The sequence below is a fragment of the Rhamphochromis longiceps genome, linkage group LG8, assembly GCF_057381845.1.
Source record: "Rhamphochromis longiceps isolate RC_006_pf linkage group LG8, R_longiceps_female_GT1.1, whole genome shotgun sequence".
In the NCBI taxonomy this organism is placed as follows: domain Eukaryota; kingdom Metazoa; phylum Chordata; class Actinopteri; order Cichliformes; family Cichlidae; genus Rhamphochromis; species Rhamphochromis longiceps.
Window position 1 is genome coordinate 13940638 of NC_140564.1, and position 19762 is coordinate 13960399.

The 19762-nt window shown below is 42.0% G+C and overlaps 1 protein-coding gene across 4 annotated transcripts in view; it reads left to right on the forward strand.

Moving 5' to 3' along the window:
- Window positions 1-112: 112 nt before the first annotated feature.
- The window catches only part of mapk8b (mitogen-activated protein kinase 8b), a 34892-nt gene continuing 15242 nt past the window's right edge, over window positions 113-19762 (forward strand). For 3 of the 4 annotated variants that reach the window (XM_085415874.1, XM_085415873.1, XM_085415875.1), the window contains exons 1-5: window positions 113-251; window positions 12293-12473; window positions 14942-15071; window positions 15695-15753; window positions 18542-18680. In XM_085415874.1, coding sequence (XP_085272000.1) covers window positions 12352-12473; window positions 14942-15071; window positions 15695-15753; window positions 18542-18680 — 450 coding nt within the window. In that variant the 5' untranslated portion in view covers window positions 113-251; window positions 12293-12351. Of the gene's footprint in view, window positions 252-12292; window positions 12474-14941; window positions 15072-15694; window positions 15754-18541; window positions 18681-19762 lie in introns of those variants that run through there. The other variant, XM_085415876.1, reaches the window with a different exon arrangement.

A 19762-nucleotide genomic window follows, 5' to 3' on the forward strand; every position in this document is an offset into this window, starting at 1 on the left:
TTCGACGACGTTGGTATGAAATGGCAGAAACTGCCTGGGTCGCGGAAGCACTGAGACTAGGTTGCGTAGAAGCTACACATGTATCTTGCGGTGTTCCCAGCCTGCTAGTGTGACGAAACGGGAGTGTAACCGGAGGGAAGAAAGGGATTAAAGCGCTGTTTTCCTCCTAAACACCGTCCAGCTTGGGTCTCCGGCAGCAGGCAGCGAGTGGCGACTGCGGGGTCGACACTGTTGGAATTAACCAGAGAGGGGTGAGCTCGACATATGGATTTTTTTTCTCCCACTGAGACATGTTTGACGTGTTATTGTCAACTGCTGGGAGGGGAACGGACAAATGTGGGTCACACACGTTACTCTAAATAGGTGTCACCATAACGTATAGGGTGACCAGCACCACAGCAGGCAGGACAGGTCTGGCCTAAATGGTACAAGGCAACCAGAGTGAGCGGCTACACTGGGAAGTATACCTATCCATGTCATTAGCACAGCTTACACCGCCAAGCGTGAACCGGGTGGTGTCACAGAGGTATAAAAGTATCAGGCTCAGACTGCAGTCTTTGTGCTTGTGTGTGTTTTTAATGTGATGATTTAACCTGCAGATTGACAAATGTACTCCTTTTTTTGCCAGTTGCATCAGTGTGAGAGCATTTCTTAGCTCCTGTCTTTATTATAAACAGGGATGAGATCAGAGGATTGTGTGTTTCTTATCTAACACACGAGATTATTAGCTGTATTAAGAATTTTATTATATGGCCAAAGTTGGGTTAGGCAGAAATCACCCCAGGTTGCAGCTTGTGCACTCAATATGTGCATCTTGGTTACACTGAAGTGCTTCTGTCGTCATATTTGGGCGATGCAGCTCTCACAGTGCACTGCACATTGCTAGCGGGGCTTTTGGGAACAACCTGCCAAGAGGACAGGGATGGTCAGGCCAAAAGATCCAAGAAATCTGATTCCTGCACCAAAAGCAAAAGGTAGCCTGCAGAGCCAGGATTATGAATCCACATCGAGCCCACTCTGACATCTTGATACTGAAATGTCCGAGGGATTATAAGCCTCTTAACTTGTGAATTTTACCATGGTTTCAGCTGATTTGTGTTGTCTTTTTGTGACAACTGTTTGTATCTAGACACCCATCAGCAGGCCATTTTATTAGTAGACACAAGTGTGTAGCATCATTTTTTTTGGAGAGTGGAGTCATTGTTTGACATAAAACCAGTCATCACGGTAGCGATGCAGTGCTCGTCCTGCTTTAATTCTTCTGCTGGGACCAGCCCTAACACAAATACAACAATTAACCCAGCACGTCACAGTTCAAACAGTCACAGCTGAGAGCAGAGACGGTTGTGCCTCTCTGCACTTTTAGATTATGGACACAAAAGGTTGGTCCATATTGCTTTGTTTTTGCCTCCAGAGGCCCTAATATCGTATACATTAACCTAAATAAATTAAGCTTCTTAAAAGAAGGGCCCAGAATTTCTGAGCAGGAAACGGAAACAATCATTTTTTTGTATATTATGAATTGTGACACGTCCTCTTCGTTATCTGCAACATTTTACACACTGCTCTGGTCGTCTTTGTTGTTTTCAGACGTCGTCTGTGATTTGACATCGCTGTCACAGTGTTTGCTACTACAGTATTAAATAGTAATGTTAGACTGTTATCAGTTATGTTTACATACTTGGGTTGTGGACGTGCAGTCTCATAATGCATTTATTTACTGTAAACAGCATGCTGATAAGACACTTAAGCGGAGCCAGTTTAAAAATGCTAAACTAGCCGACAGGGTGGGGGGAAAATCCAGTCTGTCAGCAGCTTATCCAGCTGCCTGGTTCGGTACCTGTAGATTGTCACCATTCTAAAATTTTCATCATCATCCATGAGCTGAACTTCTTATATGTTGGCGACAACAATGATGATGCTACCTGCAGGTCCTAATTGAAATAGGCTTTCAGGCTGTCAAACAGTGCACTCTTCAGTTTGTAGGAATATTTTGTGTTTGACCAGGCGTTTCCTCAGATTAGATGTATTGCCTTGTATTGAATTTTGAGCTACAAATAATGCAGAAAGCACTATTTTGAAAATGGAATCACACCTGAGACTGCTTTCTGCTTTCCACTGCCTCCTTTTCGGCACATGTTGTTCTTCTAAACGTCGCGGAGGTGGCATCGGATGCTTTGGGTCCCTTTGTTGTTCTAACCCATTTTTTTTTAAATTTATTTATTTTAAAGTCAAGCCTTATGTTGTCTCACACATTAAAAGAATAATTCCCAGTGTCATCCTCAGAGTGAAGATTACAGCTCATTAACTCTGGTATCAGATTATTATTTGATACTGGCAGATACCTAAAGCCAAGGTATTGGTATCCTATCAGCACTGGAAAAAGCTGAATGAGCAGATCCCCAGTCTGGAGCCTAGGGGATGGGTCTATTTACTGGTATTATAGCATGTGCCCCTCTGCTTTATAGATTGGTTAAGCTTTTCTTGTGGTGTGTTTCCTGTCTGCTACCATGAGGCATGTGATACTCACACAAATTAACTGCCTGGGTTTTTTTTTGTTGTTGTTTTTCTTTTTTTAAAATTTAGGTTTTTCTTATTCAGAGTATTGTCAATTACTTGATCAGCAGTTTGTCAGACAGCTTGAAATCTAGGCCAAGATTACAGGAAGTTTAACAATAAACCCCCCGTGGTTTGTGTCTGCAGATGGCCATGAGAGAAGTGTCATTCAGGGCCTTCATTGGTACCAGAATTTGGCACTGAATAAGGCCTTGTGAGCTCTTATCAGCAGCAGCTACTTTGGCTGAGTGCGAGCGCTTTGAAGATAAAAAGCGATACTGCTGGTGGAATCGACTGTGGTCACCCAGATAACTTGGAACTGTTTGATATTTGCAAGAATTTCGCGTTTATGGTTTTTCTTTTCTGGGTGAAACGGAACAAAGGTAGACAAGATGGGAAAAGAAGGATCAGCTCCCAGCAGTGACAGCGTGATGGACAGCTGTGTGGGAGAATATCTGGACAGGAGCGGCAGTTCAGAAGCCATATCTGCTACTTTTTGACACAGTTATCTGTTTAGTTCTGTCTGGCTGTCAGAGACCTTATTTGCCCACCACCAGTGTGTCAGTGGATGGCAGTAGCTGTGCCACATGTGCTTAATTTGAATTCTGATACAGCTGCAACTTTCATGTGCCACATGTGTTTATAAAAGCGGGTTGATGGGTTTAAAAATACTGTAGTGCTGTAGTATTGTCATTTATTTTCAGATTAGCATGTACAAACGAATCCTAATTGATAACTGAGCCAGTTGTCAAAAAACCTGCGCCACTGCTATGGCAATTTTTCTTTAAGAGATGTCTTAAACCTTAGTTCTACTGAGCTGCTTCAGTATGTTTTCACATGTGTAAAAACATTTATCATTAAGAGCAGGATAATAACATACATTAGCTAATTAAATGGTTGGAGCTGGTGTCTTAAGAAAACATCCCTGATGCTTGGGCCTGGCAGAGCGTTCAAAAGCCAGCCTGGCTGTGGTGAGAGCAGCTTACACTCGGAGTCCTGCTTGGTTTTCATCTGGAAAACTGCAGAATCTTACCTGTACAGACTAAATAATTAATAAGCTAGTTTAACAGCTTCTTGCACAGTTAAGTATTTCCTGATTCATGTTGAGACAGAAATGATTGCTTCTTTTTTTTTCCCCATTCAGTTATATGTAGATCTTGGCCCGTCTTACCTTTGTGGTCGTCTAGGTTTGTGCTGTTGTGATTATAATTTCTTATTCAAGTGGTTCAAACCTACCTGTGTAGGTTGACTTGATTTGCAGCTCCACAATTCCTTTACATAGATTATTTTATTTTCATGCAGGCTTCCACACATGCACGATTCGCTGCTTTCTAACAACTGAGGTTGATGGGGCTGATAGCTTGATACACTCCATCAGATTGCTGAGTTCCATCTTAAAAGGAAGCTGGGGATTTACCTGTCTCACAGGGATCCTGAAAACCTTTGCACTGCTCTTCCTTCACATAGGAGAAATGATCATGTACCATTTGTTTAGACATACTCTTTGCAGCGCTGGGATAGAGCTACACATACTAAGTAAAACAGAGCTTGAATACGCCCTCTCCCTCCTGTGTGGCCTATATTTGATATGCTAAATGACTTTTTCTGAAAAGCGTGTCCAGGAGTGTTTTGCATGGTATTTCTGGTCTGTGCGCAGAAGGATACCTCTGGCAAATAAAGCTGACATTTTTGCTTTGTGGTGGATGCGGCTAAATGTTGTACATGAAAGAAGCTGAGCTCATTTGGATTGAACGGGGAACTGAATATGAAAGCGACGTGGAGGCCTCAGAGTATTCGCTGTCAAAGTTACGCTAGACATAATTGTTCTAGTAAATTCTTGCATAGTTGCTATAGTAGTCTAATTAAATGATTGAAAACTGAATCCTTAAAACCATTGCTGTTTCATACTTCATTTAAGAGCTGCTTTGAAGAAACATACTGATGACAATTTCTTTTCCTTTGATTCAACAAAAGCTGGTCAGCTGGCAGTTTTACTGTCGCCTTGGTAGTCGGCAGCATGCAAAGTGAGAAAAATTAAATATCTTCATAGGTCCATCTAGCTGAACTGGATAATTTAAATTATTAAAACAAACTAGTGGGGCTTTACACAGTGAGACCTGACCTGAGCATTATGATGATGATGAGGTAGCCTTTATTTGTCAGTTGCAGTTGCTCACAACCGAGATGACAGACCTTGCCAACCGTACATACAATACACAAACATCACATTGGGGAGACAGGTCAGGCCAGGTAGCAAGGGGGAAAAAAACATTGAAATGTGTTACACAAAAGGATAATACAGGAATGCACAGATATCAACACTAGGGATGGGTATTGATAAGATTTTCATGATTCCGATTCCATTTTTGATTCTGTTTAACGATTCGATTCTTTAACGATTCTCTTATCGGTTCTTTTAAAAAAAAAAAAAAAAAGGAGAACACTAAGGTCGATTAGCTTAGAACTTTTGTTTTATATCTTCTCTTTGAACAAGATAGAAATTTATGAGTAACATGGCCTTACAAACCCAACAGTGACATCTTAAGAGATCCACAGCCTACGGCTCTTCAATGGGGTGTCACAGGGTCCCCAGGAAAAAAAATTGTAAATGTAAAATAAAAAAATAAATATTCTTCTGTAGCAATTACACAAGAATATCCAGTAATGTCCCTGCCTACAATTAAACACATTCACTTACCGAAAATCGGGGCATCTGTTGTGGCAAATGGGTGCAAGCCTTTTACCACAAACTTAGTCACTGCTCGGTGACATTCGTCTATCCTGGCCTGAAAGGAGACGCTACCGGTAGACTGCAGCGAGAACTGCCAGCATCTGAGCCAGACTCTGTCTGTCTCTCTCATCATGGTCACCTAAATGCACAGCAATGGCAGGTTTTGTAATAAGACAGATCGCGCTAACATAATATGCACTGTTAGTTGATTATTTATCCGCCGCATTAACGGGAGAGGACGTGCAAACGTTACCGCTGCTGCTGGGTTGAGATTCACGAGTCCGGAGCGGAATTAAAAACACGACATTCATTTAAGGTCATCGCGTGTTTTGTGAGCAAATGCTTTTGCATATTCGTAGTGTTTCCTCCCTTAAATGAAATATCTACTTTGCAAGTATTGCAAGTTGCCCTGTTGTCATCCGTTCTCGTAAAGTGTAATCAAACTTTTGAGCGTTTGAGCCGCTTAGGCGCCGTGTTTCCTGCCAGGTAAATGACGCTCCGCAACGTGGTGACGTCATTCAGGGCGACTGGAACTGAATGACGTCAGTGAAACAGTGGGAACCGGTTCTCAACAAGAACCAGGTTTCGATACCCATCTCTAATCAACACACCATAACACAATAAAACACAGACAAGCAACATAGGAGAGTATTCCAGTGTGTACAGCTGATCTGGGACCGCTGCAATCTTCGATTGCGCCTCCAGCTGATCCGTTGTCCACATTGGATGGGAGGTAAGCAGGAGGCGTTGGATTCGGGGGAGGGAGGGTGATAGTGAGGGCGTGTCAGTATCAGTGTACATGTTTCGTGTGTGTGCATGTGTGTATCCCGTGTTCAGCTGAGAGAAAGTGTCACCACGCCCGGTTAAGCGAAGGTCAACAGTCTCCAGTGGACCCAGGTGGCCTTGAAGGAGGGACAAAGAGTTCTGACAACAATCCTGTTATCATGGGAAGAATTTGTTGTTCCAGTCAGCTTCAACCTTGACAGGCCTTCAGCTGGCGCCGGGGGGGCCGCATGAGTGAAGATGATGAATGTTTTTGTTTAGTGCGAACAACTGCATCCAATTTTTACAGTTGGTCTAATGTCCATCACTGGTCACCAATTATCTGAATTCCCGTTGTTCTTCTCCAAGATCTTATCCATATTGCGTTCAAAACACAGTCTGAGTACTCAAAGCCCTGCTATCGTCTATCATGTCTGCCAGACTTATGGGATTTTGAACAGCTGTAGCCGCTTCTTGTTCTTCGATAAGCCAGCTCCAATCAGCCCGAACTCTGTTATCGTGGTTCCAAATTGGTAGATGTCGTTCATTGTCCTCCATCGAGAGTGTCGCCAGACACACGACGCAACCGACCATCGAGTATCCGGCAGCAAATGTCTCCGCAGGACAATCGGGCTCTCCCAAGCCTAGCAGGGTGTCAATTCCATTACAGGAGCAGTTGATCAAATCCATAATTCTTTAGGTTTTAGAGAACAAGACTGGGAAACTCTTTGAGGGTTAGAGTTAGACGAGACTAGACAAACACATAGAAGCAGCAGCAGGGAAGATAAGGGAGGGAGAGGGAGAAAGATGTGTCCACCTCTTCCGAGAGCCAAAGAGGGTTATGAACCCAATCCAGCATGTAGTTGAGCCAAAGAGACCAGTGCAAAGAGAGAGATCCTAAACACAAGAATAACCAAAACAATCTGACTGTGTGGTTCAGACACACGAGTTAAAAGGTGCGTTTGGTTTAATTTGGTTTAGTCTGTGGACTGAAAAAGACAGGGACCATTGGGCTTCTTATCTGCACTCAGTTCAAACGCCTGCATCACTGATGGTATGGGCTGCATTAGCGCCTGTGGAATCAGCTTGCACATTGGAAAGGCACCATAAGGGCTGTAAGGCTCAGACTAGTGTCGGTTGAAGCATCGTAGAAGAGCTGGTTGGAGTTTAAGGGAAGGATGGCTGCAGGTTTAATGTATGAGGGACATTGAGTGCACAGTTGGATACTATTACGTCACATTAACACAGCAAAATGTTGCATTTTCCTTCAGCTGAAATGCCAATCCAGAGAGCCTGTGTAGGTAAACTCTGATTAAAAATGCATGAAGACTGTTATTGAATTTAGCAGCTAGCACATTTATTATTGTTTCTCCTGCTGTTTTGTTGTGTACCCTTTGTTGTATACACTGTGTGTCTTTTTGTTCAACATCCAGCAGCACACTTCTTGCTTGTGTTCAGGGTTGTTTGTAAGTTGTGCTCTGTATTCATCCCTGTACCTCTTCGCCGTCCGGCTTAGATGCCGAATTTTGACATGGTTCTGCAACGGGGAAGAGAGATGTTCTGATCAGAGTCAAAGAGAATAATGCAGCAGGAGAGGAGAGGGCACAGATGAGGAGAAGCAGAAAAGACAAAACAAAAGCAGCGCAGGCAGAGCTGTGTTTACAGCAGGGTGGCATGTGAGCCAGTATAAACATCCATTTCTGAATGAATCTGTTGGTTTCTTGTAATTCGGGTTTGTTAGTTTTAATTAAAACTCAAAAGATACGTCTTCAAACAGACGCGCATCTCATTTTTGATACTTGGAATTAGAGCCAACAGCTATATGCAAAACAAATAGTGTATTTTTAAAAATGTGGCAGGAGGCACATTATTTGACGTGACTACCGCCACGTTTGAAGAAACGCAACAAAAAGAATGTGACCCCGTGTGACGTAGACCACTTCAGAATGTGGTCTAACAGATCCAGTCTCAGTACGTATTGGGTGCTTTCACAGCCGTCACTGTTGGGCAAGCGCAGTGACTCAGTTCCTTTCTGCACTGCGTCTCAGATGTGACTCAGGTTTAACTGAGGTGTTCTTGACTTCAGTCCTTCAAAGCAGCGTTGAAGCAAAAGTGAAGAAAATGAGATAAAGCTGAATGTTCTAGCCCTCAGCAGTTGGCTGTGTTTTCTTCTGTTCTTTGAAATGCACCTGTGTTGGTCACGTGGAGGGGCAGCAGCAGTAATCACTGTTTGTTTGACTGAAAGTGTGTTCTGGGTTTTATACTTATGCATTAAATGTGCCATAGGTACTTGACCCTTCTGAAATCCTACACTGTGCTGTATCCTCATTAGAGATGGCACGATACCACTTTTTTATGTCCGATACCGATATCATAAATTTGGATATCTGCCGATACCGATATGAATCCGATATAGTGTTTTTTAATCAACAAAACTGTTTTTTAAATATCTTGCTGCATTTTGTATAAGTTCATACTCAAGTTTAAAACAACAACTACACTAAAGCTATTCTGTTATACCTGTATGCAAAAAAAATATTTCATAGTTCAGCAATACTGATCAATCTAATAAACTTAGACCTACACCATCCTCCCTATTCTGGTATTTTAAAGAGTACTTAGCGTAAATATTAAGCAACCTAACTAATAGGGTTCCAACTCCCAGCAACAACAAAAATAAATAAATAAAAAATAGGAAACCACCCCTCACGCTCCACCTCATGATGCTTAGTCGACGTAATCAACCTTAATTTGATGCAGTGTGAAAGAAAATGCACAGAAATCAATTATTTTTCAAGAAATATTAAATAGATTCAACATCTTTCTTCAACAAAATTGCAGACTGCACAGATGGTACCTTCCCAAAGGAAAAAGTACTATAGCTTACTAGGGTGGGTATATATATATATATATATATATATATATATATGACTTAATAGTCACTATATACAGTAATTGACTTCTATTCATTTTGCATCCAATTAAAACTTTGGGTGTCAGATAATTATTTATTAAAAGCTAGACATTTTAAATGAGAATAAGAAAGAAAAGTATGTCTTTGTGCCCCCTTTCCCCTGTTCATGCCCTGTCGTCCCCCCTGGCTAAACTTTGCTAGATCCGCCCCTGCACAGTTACCAGCGTCAGCTACGTAGAAAAAGATCCTCGAGTAGAAAGTAATATTAAATACATTCTAACAACAGCTGATCAAGCTTAAACGTGCTGCTGTTGTTCAGCCGCTGGTTTCCTCTTTCTGGTGCAAAGTGGGCCAAAAGCAAACTAGAGACACGGACTCGCGACAGAAAAGCCGATCAGCTGATCATTAAGCAGTTTCATGATTGAAGTAGCAGCAAGAAGAGGCAGTCGCTTGTTAAGCTTAACGCAGGAATGCTTTACATTCAGAGATGGACTTACACACTTGCTTTACTTCTCTCGGGGATAACTTTGTCGGAGATGAAATGCCGGGTTGCTAGCGAAGCTCCAAATGCTATCCAGACCACCGACAGGTCCCGCATGCCACAGCCGCTCTATCACGTGATGCATACTGCTCCGACGTGCTAACATTCTGAGGTGAGTTACGGCGTGTTGCAAGTTTTGTGAGGTGCTTTCGTGATATTTAATGGATCGGATTACATTTTTTATTTTTCTCCGATATCCGATCCAGTAATTTAGGTCAGTATCGGACCGATACCGATACGTAATATCGGATCGGTCCATCTCTAATCCTCATACACACCTTCTTAGATATACTACATATCGAGTCATCACAGCCATACCACATCTGTTCGGTACTGCTGTTTCTGCTACTTATGCCTCTGCTGCCATTTTTCAAATTGACTGGAACAGAATGATTCAATTCCAAGAGAGAGACCCCACCACTAACTAATGCTTCAGCAGTGAAAGGATAGAGCAACACAGGCACACTACCCCCAGGTTTAAAAGCTGGCACTGGTATCGGTCACTTGCTTTCTAGATTAATCTTAGTAAGTAATCACAGAATTTAAGATGACTCCACTGCTGTTATAAAGGGGTTTTTTCCCAAATAATATCTTCCATACCAAAACAGTATTTGTTGTTGTACTACTCTTACCAACAGAGTGCTTTGTTTAATATGATTTTGTTAATAGACATATTTCTTTGAAAGCTATCCTAGATAATAAGTTCTTAATTTCTGTGTATCAAACAGAGTAGAGGAGGTTGGTGGGCTGACTGATACTAAAAAGGAAGAGGGTGGGGTGTGGTCTGCCTGCAGTAGCTGGAGAAATCCAGTTCAGGGAATGACCCGTGGAACGTACAGCTATCACTACACAGCCAACCTCCTCAGCACAATGCTCCAAATTCCACTAATGATTTGTCATCTTCATCTCCTGCACGAAACCCGGCTTCCTTCTTCCTCTGTGCCTTGATCACTGCTCCCGTCGCCCTGACCTTTGGAATTTATATATGTGTGCGCAGGTCCTCTGGGCTATAAGTTGGATTGCAGAGGCTTAGTTGTCATTACAGTTGATGAAGCTTCCTTTAGGATTCAAGACACGGCTGGTTTGATTTTTCTGAGATTAATGAGTTCTTCCGGGTTTGAATGGGGGGGAAGAAGCGGAAGAAAGCAAGACAGGATTTGTACCATTATGTTTTGCGCTGCCGTAGACCTGATCACTACAAGTCAATTATTTTCAAGAAATAAATCTGATTTTGTTTGGTACAGATAATGATCCTAAATATTCATTATGACAGGGTCATACATAATGCTAACACTGTGAACATTTGATTAAATGTAACCGATAAGATAACTGCTTCCTCCTGGCTTGTTTGATTGAATTAACTAGTAGCCATTGTGAGATAATAAACTGTGTCAGACGGCCTATATTGTGGGATAGTGTATGGAAATACTTTCCTGAGTGCTTCAACAGAAATTCTTCAAATATCCGTTTTAAATTCGGTGCAGTTTTCTTTTCTATAAGAAAACTATAACCTGTAGATAAAAGATGGACCTAGCCACTGTCACATCACTCATTAGTTTTGAACTTTCGTTTTTGTTTTTTATTTCTTTCAAAACAGTATAACCCCTTTTCCCATTAATACTTACTCGGACTCTGATCGACTGGTTCACAACCCAGTGTGCGTGCTTGTCATCATAGCAACACGTCTGGGCATCCAGCAATGTAATTAATTTGCAACATGAACGCTACAACAAAGGTGGACATGTGGCTTTTTGTGAGACCCGGGGAACACAGCCATTTTGTTTTGTTTCTTTTTGGGGGGGGGGTTCGGTGGCTTCAATTTTTGTGAACGAGACGCTCTCATGACTCATTCAGTGATGCTACTGCGGTGTGGCGACGTCACATTTTAGTACCTGCACGGATCGCTTGGCATCCCGGTCGAGCAGGTACTAAAAAAGTACCTGGTACCAGGTACTATGACCTTATGGGAAAATACTGAAAACCGTGGCGAACCGTGCCGAGTCGATCCGAGTAGGTACTACTGAAAAAGAGGATTATGTGACTGTCAACTGGAAGAAAGGGTACCACAGAGGAGTGATCAACTAATATATGTTCCTGCTACCTAGCTTGGTTAGTAACCTGTGTAATTTTGAGCACCAGAGAAACTTAAGAGCAGACTGTCACTGTGCCTTTAAAGCCAAATCTATTTGTTTATGTGCTGTGCAGTTGATCTGTGGGTATGGACTTTTGGAACTAGTCCCACATGGTGACTGAAGTAACTCCAGTTTTTAGAACTTGTTTACTTGCATTTCCTGAACAGGAAAGCCTTGAGAAAAACACTGTTGAAAATGTAGCTTTTCTGTTTTGTTTGATGTAATGAGTCAGTGAGGGTGGTCTTTGCTCAGATCTGATAGATTTGTTCCTCCAGTCTCAGCACAGTACAGTGTGTATCATTTACTCGATGATTTATCTGCTTAGTCTGTCAATTGTAGCATTTACAGACACACGGAGATGCATTTTCAACACTTTTCTGCTTTGTCATTCACATTTTTATGCACAAATTGTAAATATGCCAAAAAAGAAAAAGGACAGTGGAAAAATAGTTATTGGCAGAGATAACAAACGGCAACTTGGATGCTGGTAGGACCTGTTCGTATACTTTGCCTGGGGACAACTGTTTATGGCTCACTGATTTTACACTGGGCTTTAAACATAAAGAGGGTGTGCTGTAACACACAGCTATAGTGTTTCTTGATTGAAACGTGTTCTAGAAATCTCTATAGTCTGATCTCCTGTTAATACTTTGCAGGTCTTGAGAGGCGAGCTCCATTTGGATGCCCAGTCACCGATTGTGTCCAAGACTTCACCATGAACCGAAACAAGCGTGAAAGGGAGTACTACAGTATAGATGTGGGCGATTCAACTTTTACAGTTTTAAAGCGCTACCAGAACCTAAGACCCATTGGATCCGGCGCACAGGGAATTGTTTGGTGAGTATATTTACTTTCTGCTGACCCAGATGACAACCTTCACTTGCAGATTGGTCACTTCTTTACTCAGCGAAAAGTTAGATTTAACTTCACCACCAAAACCTGTCTAACATTTGATGAAAGCTTGAAAAGCACACCTTGGACTTTGCCGGCTGCCGTTGACGAAAGTTGATAAGAACAGATGTAAAAAGAGCAGCATAAGTTGCATACAACACAGAAAATTGATGGATAATATTCTATTTGTTGACAGCACCGTGTGGTGTTATCTTTCCTGTGAAGTTTTGTTGATGTGAGAGGGTTAGGTGTTGGAGTGAACTGATCCACACCACAATTGGTTTCTAAAATTTTCTAGGGGTTTTTTTTTTTTTTTGGTATTCTTTCATATTTGCAATGAGCCATGAATATTTTTTTATTTTTTTTTGCTTATGCATCAAGTGGTTGATTGATTGGCCCATCAAAATCACATGAGCTGTCAGACTGAATCCATTTCAACTTGTAACATAAGATGAGCTTGACGAACTCATCTAGCGTCTTTGCTGTCATTAACCTTCTCTCTTCCTCATACCAGGTAGGAATACCAGAAAACTGATGCACAACACAGTTAAGAGTGTCAGCTAAGACTTTAGCTTGTCATGTAAGAACTTGCTGGCTACAAAATCTCAACAACTGCAGTGCTTAGTGCTGGAAAAGGATTAATAGTGGGCCTGTTAAACGTTTCTTTATTTTCTGTCCCATCTGTAATGTTACGACGCCGTGAGGTCGTACACACGTGATCAAAGTTTTGTTTAAAGTAATAAATTCAGGTATGTACAAGTAATCCCTAAGAACCAAAAGCTCAGGCTTGACACTGCTCTAAATGCTCAGTTTCTTGTCTGTTATGTCAGGGAGAGGGGATATTCCTAATATCATCAATTCAGGCATACAGACCCACTCACATGAGGGGTGGACTACAAAGCAATTACAACACAGAGCCCTTTTTAACGTGCACGTTCTGCTTCAGGCATTCTGCACACTCACATTTCTGCACCATCTGACTCTAGTCCTCACAAAATGACACAGTTGAGTTCCACCTACAAGAGAATCCGCTCATATGAAGATTATAAAAATATTACTAGAAAATCCTACAGAGGGATGCTACATAAAACAATTGTAAATGTGTTTGTTTGTACACTTGTTTGACTATTCATTTTATTTCTATGACAGCTGCACAGTGGAGCTCTTTAACGTGACATTTAAGAGCATTTGCTGACATTTTAGCGGCATAAAACAGAGCAGCACAGCAGGACTAAACATGTTCGCGCATTTTCTACAGTTATAACTAAAGTTCCTCTGACAGTGTAAAGCATACTTGGCATTACTAATGTACATCTCTGTATATGAAACATCACTTATGGCCGGCATTGACAAGAAAAGAATTTGGGTCTACGTGGTGCTTTATCCAGCCAATTATAAACCTAAGCTCATTGGCAGCGATGTTGTTTTTGTTTTGTTTTTAACAGATAGAGTAACCAACCTAAGTTTAAAGTAGGAGGAGGCATTATGGGCTGTCCGAATGTATTGCTCAATAGACAAAGTTTGCTGACTCATTCTGCATAGAAATTTCCGATCCTCAGTTTATCCGTTATTACCAACTAAATTTGTTTCTTTTATTTAAAAGGAAACCGTACGGGTGTAAAGATTTAATATTTTGGTTGCAGAAATGAAGAAAAACCAAGCTTAGTTGTTTAAATAATGTAAAAAATAGGTCTCCCTCTCTCTTTCTAAGGCCTCGGGGAGCGTGTTATATGTTCTATTAGATGGATTTCTAAAATTCTCTCAAACCACATATGGTATATTTGGTCAGATTTAAAACCGAGCAAGGCATGCTATTTGTCAAATGATTATATTAAAAATGCTTCAAAAGGCGCCGCAAACGTGGTCAAGACTTCAGGTCGAGTGGTTCTGTTACTGGCTGTGAAGCTGTAGCTTTCTGTAACCTTTAAACATACACAACATCGAAACCTTATTTGATGATTTATATCAAAATGTAGTTCGTGTATGGCTTTCATGACCGGGGAAATCATTTTTTGGTAATGGGATGTAAACATGTTTGTTTCTATTGTAAAGCTGGTCATTTAACCCAGGGGTCATTGGGCTTTATGGCAGTTTGCAGAACTACAGATTTTTGGACTTAAGTGCAACACAAGGGATAACTTTTTAGAGACTGCCACATTCAGTATAGCTCCCCTTAGGTGTATATTATGGGCAAAATATTAGCAACAGACTTGGCTCACTTTAGTTCAGTGGCGCTATTTCTCTCTTCCTCTGCTCTTCCTTTCCTGTCAGTCTCTACTGTCCCTAATAAATAAAGCTGAAAAAGGCAAAATCTTCATATTCCTTTGGCCGTCAGGGAAAAACAACAAAAACAAAGAACAATTTTTAACATCCATTATTGCTGACTGAATTTCTCCTGTGCTCCTTCACCCCAGTTCGGCGTACGACCACAACTTGGAGAGGAACGTTGCCATCAAGAAGTTGAGCCGACCCTTTCAGAATCAAACTCATGCAAAACGGGCCTACAGGGAACTGGTGCTAATGAAATGTGTCAACCACAAGAATGTAAGAGCCAGAATTTAATGGCATTTTTGTTTCTTTTGCATGGTTTGAATGTTTTGGTCTAATTCTTTAGACGTTAGAGGATAGCCTTACCTTTTGACTGTATAGTGTAGGTGCATTTCATGTAGATAAACCTGAGCATTGAATAGAAGTATAATTTAAGCAGGAGCAGAGAATGTACAGTAGAAATTAAAGGGGACAATTAGCTTTGAAAAGTGTTAGCAGGATGCATTTAAATGCTATTCTCATTCCTGTCCATTACAATGATTTAAGTATTGATCTTTAGAGTCACTATATTCAGAGTTGTGTAAAGTATGAGTCAGCAGGGAAGCAAAAAGAACTGGACAATATGTTTGTTTTAAAGCAGAACCTGCTGAGCGCCACACATGGAAACGAACCATAAAAAATAGTGTTTTGAATGACCACAAACTTCTCGGTGCTGCTGCCTCGGAGGTGTGAATGAGGAAACTATCCTGCTGTTATTCATAAATAATGCTAACGCTTCCTCGTTTAACTTTTCAAATTAAGAGTTGGCCTTCGTGTCCAGGGACGTGGATGTGAAGATGTTGTCAAATATACAAAACAACTCCAGCAATTACACTTTTTTTTTGTTGTTGTTGTTGCAGATTATTGGGCTGTTAAATGTATTCACACCACAGAAGACACTGGAGGAATTCCAAGATGTGTGAGTATCAGCGAGTCAAATCGCAGCTGCTCAAATCAATACAGGATACAGAACGCCGGGGGCTTAGATGATCTTTTTGGGGGCTTAGCCGGATCTCTTGTTGTGCCTCACGTTAAATACTTCAGGGAAATGATGCTTTATAGTCAGTGGGATGTCAGGTGTGCACATTTCATGGTGAATATTAGAAAAGCACAGACTGAATCAGCTGGTGACAGGAATGAACCAGTTTTCAGGCTGATTGGCCACAATCTGTCACCAGCCTGACACTCACCTGTCAAGAGCTGTAGCTATACTATATACAGTGGGGCAAAAAAGTATTTAGTCAGCCACCGATTGTGCAAGTTCCCCCACCTAAAATGATGACAGAGGTCAGTAATTTGCACCAGAGGTACACTTCAACTGTGAGAGACAGAATGTGAAAAAAAAATCCATGAATCCACATGGTAGGATTTGTAAAGAATTTATTCGTAAATCAGGGTGGAAAATAAGTATTTGGTCAATAACAAAAATACAACTCAATACTTTGTAACATAACCTTTGTTGGCAATAACAGAGGTCAAACGTTTACTATAGCTCTTTACCAGGTTTGCACACACAGTAGCTGGTATTTTGGCCCATTCCTCCATGCAGATCTTCTCGAGAACAGTGATGTTTTGGGGCTGTCGCCGAGCAACACGGACTTTCAACTCCCGCCACAGATTTTCTATGGGGTTGAGGTCTGGAGACTGGCCAGGCCACTCCAGGACTTTCAAATGTTTCTTACGGAGCCACTCCTTTGTTGCCCGGGCGGTGTGTTTTGGATCAGTGTCATGTTGGAAGACCCAGCCTCATTTCATCTTCAAAGTTCTCACTGATGGAAGGAGGTTTTGGCTCAAAATCTCACGATACATGGCCCCATTTATTCTGTCCTTAACACGGATCAGTCGTCCTGTCCCCTTGGCAGAAAAACAGCCCCATAGCATGATGTTTCCACCCCCATGCTTCACAGTAGGTATGGTGTTCTTGGGATGCAACTCAGTATTCTTCTTCCTCCAAACACGACGAGTTGAGTTTATACCAAAAAGTTCTACTTTGGTTTCATCTGACCACATGACATTCTCCCAATCCTCTGCTGTATCATCCATGTGCTCTCTGGCAAACTTCAGACGGGCCTGGACATGCACTGGCTTCAGCAGCGGAACACGTCTGGCACTGCGGGATTTGATTCCCTGCCGTTGTAGTGTGTTACTGATGGTGACCTTTGTTACTTTGGTCCCAGCTCTCTGCAGGTCATTCACCAGGTCCCCCCGTGTGGTTCTGGGATCTTTGCTCACCGTTCTCATGATCATTTTGACCCCACGGGATGAGATCTTGCGTGGAGCCCCAGATCGAGGGAGATTATCAGTGGTCTTGTATGTCTTCCATTTTCTGATGATTGCTCCCACAGTTGATTTTTTCACACCAAGCTGCTTGCCTATTGTAGATTCACTCTTCCCAGTCTGGTGCAGGTCTACAATACTTTTCCTGGTGTCCTTCGAAAGCTCTTTGGTCTTGGCCATGGCGGAGTTTGGAGTCTGACTGTTTGAGGCTGTGGACAGGTGTCTTTTATACAGATGATGAGTTCAAACAGGTGCCATTCATACAGGTAACGAGTGGGGGACAGAAAAGCTTCTTACAGAAGACGTTACAGGTCTGTGAGAGCCAGAGATTTTCCATGTTTGAGGTGACCAAATACTTATTTTCCACCCTGATTTACGAATAAATTCTTTACAAATCCTACCATGTGAATTCATGGATTTTTTTTTTTCACATTCTGTCTCTCACAGTTGAAGTGTACCTCTGGTGCAAATTACTGACCTCTGTCATCATTTTAGGTGGGGGAACTTGCACAATCGGTGGCTGACTAAATACTTTTTTGCCCCACTGTATATGTGCCATGTATGAATGCACTTTAGTTGCCCTGGATGTGTTTCGAAGTCAACAAGATGTCCGTGTAAGTAGCTGTAAAATCAGAGGGGAATGCTGGGATGTGGGGGAAGTGATGGTTACCAAGAGTATGATGGGAACGAACATGATTAATGCCATCCTTTTGAAGCCCAGAGAGAGAGAGTGTGTGTGTGTGTGTGTGTGTGTGTGTGTGTGTGTGTGTGTGTGTGTGTGTGTGTGTGTGTGTGTGTGTGTGTGTGTGTGTGTGTGTGTGTGTGTGTGTGTACACACTCTGCTGTGGAGCTAAAAAGGAAACTGGACAAATCGTAGCCAGAGGGTAGCGGGGCCATCGCAGAGTTGGAGGATGAACACTGCATTTGCTTTGGTGTTTGTTTACTTGAATGTATACCGGCACATACATATGTGTACCCATACTATTGGTAATGCATTGTAGCCAGTTTCAGTATTTTATAAGCTGTGTGCAAGCACAGGTTCTGCTTTGTAAATGATCGTTCTCACACAAAGATGTTGCTTTGTTTTTTGTTTTTGTTGTAACAAAAAAAAAAAATCTGTCAGCGGTTTCTTACTCCATGTAGTGACTGATGATGTAACAGCTGACAACTGTGATAACATCATCACTGTTTGGAGGAGATACCGTACTGTCATTTCCAAAATGCCAGGCAAATTAAAGCTGATTGGGTGAGAGAATCTCACACTTTAATGTCGCTTCATATTCTATTGGCATGTAGGAAACGTAATACAGAGTCAGGCACGTGCACATGCTGCATCTATACACTGTAATACACCCACTGAAACAAACATAAAAAGCCCCTGTGTTTGTTTGTCTCTGCCTGTGTGCTTATTTGAACCTCTTTCCTTGCAGGTATCTAGTAATGGAACTGATGGATGCCAACCTCTGTCAGGTGATTCAGATGGAGCTGGACCACGAGAGGCTGTCGTACCTGCTCTACCAGATGTTATGTGGAATCAAACATCTGCACGCCGCAGGGATCATACACAGGGTAAGCCATACCAGGGGGGCCATATATGCAGCTGTACAGATGTGACTGGGAGCAGTTGCAAGCTGAAGCTTACACTGAGTTAAGTCTGTGTTTTTATGAATTTAAAGTTTCACATCAAAGGAAAAATATGAGACTACTGAAAGATATCGAAGTGTAGTAGTGAAAACACAGTAGGGTGGTTGGAGGAAGGCAGTGACGGTGGTACGTTTTTGCTGACCAGTTGTGCAAACCAATGCTTAAATCATCTCTAAGTAAAATGTGATGTAATTTAACTTCCTGCCATGATATACACTATAGATGGCATGCTTGTGGGCTAAGCTTTATGGGTTCTTGCAGCTTCTTTAGTGTGCAGACATAAAAGTGGAACCTTCCAGCCCGTCCACAGGATAAGTTTGCCTGCTAAAATGTCAAGGCGCTCTTTTAAAGCTGCAGTTGACTGGATCTCATTGCATTTACATTTACTGACGTTTCTAACATGAAAGCACCAGATAACACAATCACACATTTACAGGTTGCAGTGGAGACACACACTGCACACTTGTCGTTACCTTGAAAGATCACACACAGAATGACAGTACACATCCTGAGGCATCAACAGCTGTATGAATAGGTTTTTCATATGGACACACTTACAGAGTGACTGGCAGCCTCCTGTCAATCACCCTCAGAGAGATGTGCTCCAGTAGATTAGCAGAGCTCCTCTTGCTCTGCCAGCCAGAACTAATTGAACCGCAGGCGGAGCTAACCAGCCTCGCTCACACTGGCACAGCTTGGCACGCGAAGCTTTCATCAGGTGAACAGATGCAACGTGAGTCACGGATCGCCAGAGATCGTGCTCTCGTTTTTTTGGGGGCATTGTCTCAGTGATCAGAGCTCTCTGGTCTGTTTCAGCTGCTCAGAAGCTACCTATGGAGGTGGCAGTATGACTGACTGTGGTTTAGCCCTCCAGTCTGATGTTCTTATGATTAACAAGTGATGATAATTATTATCAGGAGGATTTTCAGCTGTAGCGCATTAAAGATTTCCTGAAATTAGCGTTTGCCAGTGAGTACCCTTCAGGTGTAGTCTGTTTATTTTCTTCT